Raw genomic sequence first — 11,208 nt, 5'->3', positions numbered from 1 at the left:
TAAGTATAAATTGACATAAAAGCATCAAAATAATCATTCCTATATCAACAAGTATCATATAAGAATATATATTTAAAAGCAACATGATCAACTATTTAAATTAAAACCCATCAGGGTTGAGCAAGCAAAAATCACTGGTGAACAGAATAACTTTAGAATCCCTCTCTCCCCAACATTTAGGCTGAAGCCGGGCTTAATTTGAGCCTGATCCTGCCAGAACAGGATCTGGGAACTCTTATTTTGACAGGGTGTGTTCTGGTAACTGTTTGCTTGGATCCGGTAACTCTCAGGCTTACTAATAATAAAGTTATGAACAAATATGACTGCCTTGAACGAATACAACTTATACTGGATATGTTAACTGAAAATAATTACATAAACACTGATTTTAAACAAAACAGCCACTCATGAGCTTCCTAATATCACATACGAGGTCTGCCTCTTGAAGTAAGCATTTCCGCTTCTACCCTTAAAAACATCTCCGCCCCTAAAAGAGTGATGGGGGTGAGCGCCGAACGAGTTACCCAGACAGTCAGAGTGTTTACAAATGTAGGTCAACATAGATGTTTAACAACCTGTTAAAATGTTCTGGGGAGGACCCCAAGCCACCCCCCCTACTAACTTACAACAAAGATTACTAACATTGTTTTATAGTCTGTAACAGAAAAGGCTTAAAGTGCATCAATGTGCCTGAAATTAAAAATATATATATATCCTTATTAAAACTGTAAATATTTTTGACCATTTGATACTGAACAATCAAACTGAATACAATCAATAAATAATAATAAATTCAAATTGATCCACAACATTTTAAGACAGGAGTGTTATATAAAGCACTTTGACCTACAAAACAAAAATGAATAAAACAATTTGTGCTGGGTTTTTTTGGTTAGTTTTTATTTTTTTTATCAAAATGAGGAAGTCAGGGTTAATGGCTACAATGAGCACGTTTTGAAGTGCACAGCTTTTTGAAGCACAGTTTGAAACATGATCCTGCAGCTCTCAGCTCCTGCTCAATGTTTAGCTGGACCTGGACTTGGTCTTCAGTGCAGTGACAGCAGAGAAGACGCACAGAGCTCAAGAGCGAGCGAGCTGGCTGGGGAGTGGGGGGTGGTTCAGGGGAACGCGCTCACAAGAGAAGAACCTGACAAGTTGTTTAATGACAAAATATATTTTGTTAGCAAAGAATAGAGTACTAACATTTGTTAAACATCTGTTTTTATAACAAGTTTAAAAAAAACATCAAATGTGTGCTTTGACAGTCGATAAAACTAAAAAAATTTGTCAACGTGAAAGAGGAAAGAGGGGCAGGTGTTGCTCTCGCTTTGAGTTTATACTCTTTGTTGCTGCGTGCGAAATGCGTCCAGAGCGGAGGACTTGTTAGCAAAGAATAGAATCCTAACATTTATTAAACATTACTTCTGTATTTAAAAAAAGATAAAAATATGGTTTGACAAACTAAAAAAAAAAAAAAGTTAAAGTAAAAGAGGAAGAGGGGCAGGTAACGCTCTTGCTTTGACTTTATTCTCTGTCGAATGTGTGCTGTGGGTGACAAGCATCCAGAGCGTCTCCAGCTGAGGAGGTGTCACAGCGACACGATTCAAGCATGGCTCCCCAAACAACAAGACAGACATATTTGTTCATACCTTTATTATTAGTAAGACTGAGAGTTGCTGGATTTTAGCAAACAGTTATCGAACGCACCCTGACAAAATGAGAATGGTGCCAAAAAAAAACAAACAAACAAAAAAAACTAATCCCTGCCGCAAAATATTCCCCGGGGTCGCATACACCCCCCCTCCCCCCCCAGCGCGCCCCACTATTTGAGAAGGACTGTATTAAACAGAGAGAAGCTTTTGTGTGCGCGTTGGAGCTGTTGAGTCCTCTGTAGCGCCTCTCACATGTGGAGTATCTCAGGGATCTATACTTGGCCCCCTTCTGTTTTCCCTTTATTACTCCTGCTGGGATATATTCTCTGGAAACATGGTGTTACTTTTCATATTTATGCTGATGACAGCCACATTTATGTGCCATTAAAACAAAACAAACAGTATCCTGATGCATGCTCAATAATCCAGGTAGAAAAATCTAAAAAAGTTAAATCTGGTCCTCTGGACATCCAAAAAAAAACAAAAAACAAAGCAAATCAACAAAAAAATGTAGAAACGTTTCGTCTCTCATCCGAGAGACCAATCAGCTGGTTTTGGTTGTCAGCAGCAAAACTGGTTGATCCACTCTGAGACGGTGCTATTAAAGAGACTGAGCTGAATACAGCTCCTCAGACTGAGGAAATCTCTCGGATGAGAGACGAAACGTTTCTACATTTTTTTTGTTGATTTGCTTTGTTTTGTTGGGTTTTTTTGGATGTCCAGAGGACCAGATTTAACTTTTTTAGAAAAACAAACAGTACTTTGTGAACCAACTCCTGGAATATACGGCAGAAGTCAGAGCATGGATGTCAGAATTGTTTACATTTTAATGAGCAAAAGACCAAAGTCTTGTTGTTTAAGCCCAGTGATGGTTCCAAAGTCCAAACCAATCTGGGTCCTTTAACAAAACATCTGACCCAGACAGCAACTACCGGTAACCTGGGTGTGAGTATGGACAATGATTTTAAACTAGATGCACAGATTTAATCAATGATCAAGTCTAGTTTTTATCACTTGAGACAACTGGTCAAGGTCAAACCATTTCTGTCATGACATCAATTTGAGATTTTAATCCATGCTTTTATTACAACTTGTCTGGACTACTGTAATTCACTTTATGTCGGTCTGAGCCAGTTACTACTGTCTCGACTTCAGCTGGTTCAGAATGCTGCCAAATTCCAAATTGCTATTCCAAAGTCCAATAGGAGGCTAAGAGGTGACCGAGCGTTCCCAGTTGCTGCCCCTAAACTGTGGAATGAACTACCTTTGCACGTCAGACAAGCTGACTCAATTCCTGTTTTTAAATCTTCTCTGAAGACACATTTTTTTTCTCTTTGGCTTTTAACTCAGCTTGAAATTATTTCAACCTTTATTTATACAGGTTAATCCCATTGAGCCTCGGGGACTCAATTACAATGTTATTTTTACTGTTTTTAAGTTATTTGTTTTATTGTTTTTACTGTTTACTGTTTTATGATTTTGGTAGTTCTTTACTTTTACGGTGTCTGTTGAATTTATAGTTGTTATGCTTGTATGTGTCAGTGTACAGCACTTTGGCCAATGGTGTTGTTTTTAAAGTGCTTTATAAATAAAGTTGTATTGTATTGTATATGTATATGTATATGTATATGTATATGTGGTGGCAGCCATCTTGAATTTTGATGTGGCAACCCAAATTTTGAAAGGAACCTTTGTTACTCCTGGATGCAGCGACACACTAAAATGGAAGTCGGTACCTCACTTATTTTTCGTTATCATGCTTACATTTTTGAACAGACGGACAGATGGACAGAGGGTATTTCCAATTCCCCCTCTTTGCTACACAACAGAGGACAAAAATTAAAGCTATAGCATTCATAAGACTGGGAAAATCTTATAATGAGAAATGACAGCGTTAGAACCATTATGCTGAACTCTTTAAATTAACATAATGCCACATTATATATAGCTTATAGCTTATGGTACATTCTCACGAGTTGTTAGTGCTCGGAGTAAGTGTTGGGAACGACTATCAGTTACTACTACATTATGTTGAATCAAAAATGTATCACTTAGATCATCAAACAGTGAGAATGAACATGAAAACATGGCATTTGTGTTGCGTTATCTAACTTTTCTTCAGGGAATAAAAAGATTAAGCAGATTATTTGCGGTTACACAATTAATAGTAAATTGTGGCAGACTTAAGCTGCAGAATGACCCCAAAACACTAAAGCAAACATTCAGCTGCAGTCTTCAATACAAGCTCAAGTGTTGTGAAATAATACTTCTGAAGAGCAACATTCTGATCACAAAACCAGTGGAGCAGGAACGTTTAGAAAGTGTTTTCATATATACAATGTGATAAGTCTGATTCCTCTGAGAAACACCCTGTTTGACAAATTAGACCCTTCTGTAACTGTGTACGTCTATCTGTTATTGGAGCTGTGAAAGTTGCAGTTCAAAGTGGTAAATAAATGTCACTGGCGCAGATCGAGCAAGGTTGCTGTTGAGATTTATCACAGTAAATTACCTGAGTGCTCATTCAGACACTGTGAAACTCACACTTTAAGATCAGCCAGATTAACAGAAAAAAGTGCACGTCTGAAAAACACTTTGTAGGATTTAAACTACAGTGACAGACGTCAACATGAAATACACCAGGAACTGCAAATAAACACATTTAATGCATGAGAGCTGAGACTTTAAAGGTCCTTTAAAAACCCTCCAGCTTTAGCAGTTTGTGCATTCGGTCCCTCGAATCATAGCTCGCACCCCCGAAAACAATCACTTAGGCAAACCCCGTGTAGAAAACATTTTTAATGAACCGATTTGTTTTTAAGTAGTTTAAATGAACCCACAGATAACAAAGTCCATGCTCAATAATCCAGGTATACAATCCAACATTTTTCAGTCAGGTCATCTGGACAGTTTCTTGTTTTGTGCTTTGTGTTTTCAACCAGTTTGACACGACTGTCAACAAGGAAGAGGGCCGGCAATGGAGGAGGGGGCGTACCAAAGAGACCATCTTATCACAAGCAGAACTGGTTTGTTCCACTTTGGAGTAAGCTGTTGGGGGGAAGAATCAGTTTTGTTGTGTGTTTCCTTGACTGATGAAGCCTTCCGGACCGAAGGCGAAACGTTTCAGCACAAAAAAAGAAACTGTCCAGATGACCTGACTGAAAAATGTTGAACCCACAGATAGTTAAAGATGGAAAATAATCTACATTATGTAAACTGATGCATCTTCAGGAACGGACTGTGGCACCATAAAATCCAAACATAAATCTGCTCTTTAAGATGCTGTGCAGGCTGGCAGACGGGAGATTGCATGAGGTGACCAGATTCAGAGTGCTCTGAGAGGGATTAGTGAGATAAACCCATCTTAAAGGACTAATTAAGACCTGATGGGATTGGGAAGTCACTTCTTTAGTCAGCAATTACATTTGAGGGGGATCTTCATTTACTGTAATCTGTGGCAGACAATAGATGTTTAAAGTTGTTCGTAAACAACTAAACTTGAACAAATTCAAAGATTTTAAATCTTGTAGACATGTTGGCGTTATTCAGGATCATTTTGCAACAAAGTAGCTAAAAACATATTTTTGTTATTCAGTATCTTCTAGAACAGCTATTGTCTTATAAAGGAAAATATAGCTGCACTAAAAAAGACACTGACCTTATCTGTCAAATACAAATCCTGAGAAATATTTTCCAGCTTTTTACATGGAAATTACATATTTTATACTGACAATGGGCCTTAAAACAAACATTTAACAAGAATTTCACTTGAAAACTACTTACTTGTGGATAGGGGAACATGCCAAGTGCCAGCTGTGAAGAGAAAAGAGACTTTAGAGGTAAGGTCTTTAAAAAAACCCCCACAAAAATAAAACAACAAAATCAACCAAAGTAATTAAAACAAATGGACTCACTGCCAGTAAAAATGTGCCTGAAATGTTTCATTTAATACTGGTACTTTGATAAGTTGTTCAGTACTTAAAAAACACAACTACGTTTATTCCTTGATTTTAGGAGTATTTTTAATTTCAGAATAACTTGCAGATCAAAGGTACGTAACTTTAACAATAAAACGTTCCTTTGAAAATGGTGAAAACTGGAATCACAAAAGGAGCTACACTAAAAAAATTAAACTTTAAAATACCCTTAGATTATCTGCAGAAATATTACACTAAACTGCTTTAAAGGATTACACGAAAATCTCACTCCTTGAAAGTAAAACATGAAGAAACAAGGGATGACTCAAAACTTTTGCACAGTATTGCATATATGTAATAATGTATTATTGCCTTCTCACTACCAAAGTGTAACCAAAGTGTAAACTGCACATAATTTAAAACTAAACAGAAATGATATATAATATAGGCGAAGGGATTGCAGAACTTGAGCCTTATAGTGTTCGGTGTAAACTTAGAGCCAGCCTGCAGATAAAACATGTTTATCAAACAACATCAAGCAGTAGTTAACAAACTCCAAGCAATTACCACCTTCAGAGAACAAGACAGGCTGATAAAGACATAGAGGACAAGCTTGAAGGTCACTTATATGTAAAGTGTGCCTGTGTGCTATTTTTAAGAAAGGAGAGGCTGTTGTTCACCTTGACAGTTTACTTGGAGACGATTTATTTTTTTTATCTCAAGTCAAATGTATCTTATTGGTAAAATGACCAGATTAAACTTCAAGATTCACAAATGTTTAGTCAGTCCACTGATACAAAAGTGCACGGACGATTGAAAAAGCATATCTCTGAAGCAAGCAGGTGACATTTAACAAGACCGGGTGAATAAACTCACAATGTAGTGCAAAAACATTTGCAAATACAAAACAAAATATTTGTTTTCCCTTGAATATTAACAGGTCATCAAGTGGACAAAGATTTATTTCCAGCTTTGTATAGCTGAGAAAGATTTCATTTAAGATCTTAAATCGAACCTAACCAATTCAAAGTCTTACTTCTAACCTACAAAGCTCTCAACAACCTAGCTCCATCTTATCTTAGATATCTTATCGTTTCATATTTTCCTAACAGAGCACTTTTCTCTCAGACTGCAGGCTTACTCGCAGTTCCTAGAGTTTCCAAAAGCAGAATGGGAGGAAGATCTTTCAGTAGGGGCACACCGATTGCAGTTTTTTGGATGATCACCGAGCTTTAAAAAGTCTGACCTGCCGATACTGATTTTGTTTTATAAGCAACACTGCCAAGTGTTATAAGGTCACAATGCACCTTCAATTGCCAATCTTGTTTTATTGAAAAACATACCCTTGAACAATATCTAAGAAACCATACAAACTTGTTTTAACTGGCCATGAGGAAGTGCTCTGAAATATAAATGAAGTTTAGACAATTGTTGTTAAAACTACAAAAAAATCAGTAAAATCAGTTGCTCATGTAAGTATCGGCCAATCTTCCAAAATCAAGGAAATCGGCCAGATGATTTTTCGGTGCACCCCTATCTTTCAGTTCTCAGGCTCCTCTCTTGTGGAACCAACTTCCAGTTTCTGTCCATGAGGCTGACACATTATCCAGTTTTAAGACTGGGCTTAAGACTTTCCTTTTTGATAAATCCTATAGTTAGGGTTGGCTTGTTAAGCTGCTATAGGCTTAGACGAGGACAAATTGGCCTAATTTCTTAAAACGAATTGTTACAAATTAATAGTTTTCATTTGACATTATTTCTATCTTAACATGTGATTCTTGACCTGCCATTGTGTATCTGTTCCTCATTCCTGGTCCTCTCGAGCCCAGCCAGTCTAAGCAGATGGCCGCTTGTCCTGAGCCTGGTTCTGCGATGAAGTTAGACTCAAAGCAGTCTGCTCCTCAGATAATGTTATTAATTTAAGTTTTATGTATATAAATGTTTCTGTTCAGTGCCCTGAGATGACTTCTGTTGTGACTTGGTGCTATAGAAATAAACTGAATTGAATTTAATTAAAAATTTAGCTAAATGCACACATCCAAAGTTAGAAAAATGAAATAAGGCCAGAAGGAACGATCTTAAGCTCCATCTTTATTAGACAGATAATTTGTCAATGATTGTGACATAGCTGCATCCCAGTGAACTCATCTATTTTTGTTAGAACTGCAATAATAATAAACATTATTGACAAACAAAAGAGAGACAGGGCCACAAATCATCTGTTACTGCAAACAGAAACAGATGGAGAATCAATGGTGAGACCATGAGGGCAAGAAAACAGGGAAGTGTTCCACTGAAATTAAAGTGTTATTAGGAAACACGGTGTCATTTAAACGTGTTCAACATCAATATGAAAAGAGATGAGTAATTCAAAGCAACAAGCAACCTTAAAAACAGGACAGTTTAATCGCATCATAACAAAAAGTGCAGTCAAGAAATTAAATCGACTGCTATTGTTGGAATTTCCCTCCCTCTTTACACATGTATGCTAGTTCTGTCTGGACAAAAATAAAATAGAGAATAATGCTTGAGGCCTTTTTAAAATTTGCATACCTCCATGAAAGAGATGCCCACACTCCACACATCAGCATGGATCCCATACTGTTCTCCTGATATTCTTTCTGGCTGTGAGCAAAGTGCGACATAAACTTCACAAAAATAAAAATATATATACTAAAAAATTATTGTAAATGTAAATAAAAATGAAGGATAACTCACCGCCATGTATGCATTGGTTCCCACATAGGTTTTGGCAATAGAATTTACCAACTGCAAATAAAGTCAACAATGTTAACGTAAATAATTATACTGAAAAAGAGAAGTCATTCAAGCAGCAATATGAGATTGATTATTGTTCTACAGTATAAAAATTGCATAATGCAATATTTCATTTGCATGACATAAACGTCAGGTGGAAACTTTGGGGTACGTTCAACCCTTGCACAAGGCAGGACAAGGAGACAGTTGTGAGTCTGTATGTCATCAGGATAATGAATCTGTTCCCAGGCGGCTTACAAAAAACATGTCCTGCAGAAAGCAAGACAGGAGGATTGTGTACGAGGCAGATAAACACAAAACATTAAAAATAAAACAGGGGTTAGGTCATGTCATTGTTGCCTGTGTTACAGACTCAAGGTGTAAAATTCACCTTCGAGTAGCCTAGGAAGGGAAGGTTATGTATAAATAGCATTGTGCCACAGAAGGGACAGTGTGTGTGTGTTCAGAGAACAGACATACTCTATAGGGTTGATATTTTGGGTAATGGAGAAGGTCTGTCCCTGATGATTACATTACAAAACACACTTTGACACATGTGCATGTGCACCCACACACCCACACACACAATGACAAGGCTATTGTCTGCCACCCACGCTTTCCCCAATCTACTGAATACATATCAATGAGGCTTGGCACTGCGAGGGGGGGTATCATAATTATAACAAGTGATTTTTTGAAGGCTGCAGAACAATGGAAGTGGGGGGAGCTACTGTGAGAAGAAGACTCTTGGGACAGCACTGATGTCTTGAGTACAAAATGAATGCTGTGATTGACAGGCTGACCATATGCACACAGGTTTGTGAATGCACACAAACACACCGACCGCACAGCTCTGTGTCACGCAGCCTCACACAACTGTTTGGTTTCATCTCTTTCCCTTTCTTTCTTCTAATACAAACAAATCAGTGTACCTGTGTGCTGACACCAAAGTCACACAGCTTGACTTGTCCTCGGGTGTTTACCAGCATATTGGAAGGCTTGACATCTGTGGAGACAAACTGCTTGATAGAACTGCAACATCAGCACTCCGCTGCTTGTCTTTATCAACTCTGCTCTTTTTTTAATAACGCAGCAACCTTACTCACCTCTGTGAAGTATCTTCAGGCTCCACAAATATGTCAGGCCTTTTACCACCTAGAGACAGAAGCATCAAAACATGAGAAACATGTCAACTGATTAAAGCGTTTAACCAGCAATGTTTAGCATTTAGACAAATGAAACTTGGTGCTAGTCACGCTAGGTACAAAGATACAGAACGGTAGTCCCTCGCTACTTCATGGTTCGTTTTTCGCGGACTCGCTCTATTGCGTTTTTTCAAAATAAGATTGGATATTCATTCATTCATCTTTAGTTATACAAGTTAATCTTATTGAGCCTCGGGGACTAATTTACGAAAGAGACCTGAATATGTGGATATGGCACACAAATGACTGACTGATGGATGAACCGCATGATTGGCATGGAATTTGTATTTAAAACAAATAATTTTAAATTATGTAACACCTGCTGCACATTTGTGCAGCCCACACTGCAGGAGAAACGTCCTCCTGCAGCTCCTCCTCCCTCCGCCTTCCTGCTCAGTGATCTCCGTTCTGCTGCGTAGAAGTGGGCGTGGCCCAATATCATCATCATTATTGATTTTAAGAGGCTGTAATAATCTCCTCTCTATAGGCAAGTACAATTTGTATAAATCTATGCATGCATGTCCAAAAAGGCAACTTGAGGTAAGTTTTATTAATGTTGGATAAACTTCAAAGCTAGAATTAAATTCTAACACAAAATATATATATTTTTTATTCCTAGCTTTAAAGTGGATATTAAAGCGATTAATTTAAATGATTGTTTAAAGTTATTTTATATTTTTTTAAATAAGGGGCAGATATAAACATTTTTTTCTTCTTTTTGCACTCTTTTCATTCAATGTTTTCTTTTTGATGAACTTGTTTTGTTTATTATGTTTCTTTTAAATAAATGAATAAATGAATTAAATGAAATAAAATGTTAAATGGCTTTAAACATCTGCTAAGTTCATGGCATAAACCAACAGACATGTCCCTGTTTTTAGTATTTTACATCACTTTATAATGTAGCTGTTTTTGTTTCTTTTTTTAAAAATATATATATAATTTTCTTGTAATTTTTATATCATGTTTTTTTTTATGATTGTCTATTGTTATACTGATAAATATCTCCTGGAGGGTAAACTATATCTTGGCTCCAAGTATCGAACTGCAAAATCCTTTGTTTTCTACAACCGATAGCAGTTGGTCATTAATTATGATGAAGTTTAGCAACTTCTCAGTAAACATTCGAGCTCCGTGGCTTCAGCGACATCTTCTTGTTCAATCCAAAGCAGGGAGTCTGATTTCGGTCAGCCGCTCTCAGTCTGCCTCTCCTCAGAGACGGACAGATTGGACACGGCTGGCCGGGGTCGAGTTGCCTGTTTCAGGTTGAGCAAGAGTAGCGCCCCGCTGAAGCCCCGAAGCTCGAATGTCCATCATAAAACTATCTTTACATTGGTTTAATGTGGCGCTATGGCTCTGCAGACATTGCACGTTGCTGTCTTATTTTATGGTGTTTCTAGTGTAAAATACTTCCACACAGCGGACATGTTTAGATGAAAAGTTGGTTAGCTGTTAGCCACAGTGTTGCTAACTCAGCCCTCACATTGTAGCTGGCTGCAAACTATGAACTGGATTTCCAGAATGTGAGGTGGGTCTAATTACTCTGGGTTCATGAGACACGCCGCAGTTCAGGAAATCCATTCCATAGTTTGAAGCCAACGTGAATCATGGATCAGAAAAATCCAATACATAAATTATGCTGGTATCGGAGGTCGATACTGATACCGGATCAGCCCC

General features: G+C 37.6%; 1 protein-coding gene across 1 annotated transcript in view; it reads right to left on the bottom strand.

Moving 5' to 3' along the window:
- Positions 1 to 11,208, bottom strand: part of map2k5 (mitogen-activated protein kinase kinase 5) — a gene marked incomplete at its 5' end in the record, with an annotated part of 66,584 nt that overhangs the window by 36,222 nt on the left and 19,154 nt on the right. The window contains 5 exon segments of the mRNA XM_037697672.1: positions 5,436 to 5,465; positions 8,123 to 8,194; positions 8,288 to 8,338; positions 9,259 to 9,332; positions 9,433 to 9,481. Coding sequence (XP_037553600.1) covers positions 5,436 to 5,465; positions 8,123 to 8,194; positions 8,288 to 8,338; positions 9,259 to 9,332; positions 9,433 to 9,481 — 276 coding nt within the window.

Source organism: Nematolebias whitei, chromosome 2 (genome assembly GCF_014905685.2).
Source record: "Nematolebias whitei isolate Nwh7 chromosome 2, NemWhi1, whole genome shotgun sequence".
NCBI classification, from domain to species: Eukaryota; Metazoa; Chordata; class Actinopteri; order Cyprinodontiformes; family Rivulidae; genus Nematolebias; species Nematolebias whitei.
Note: the sequence above shows the minus strand (reverse complement) of the source record. Positions and strands in the feature narration are given on the sequence as shown.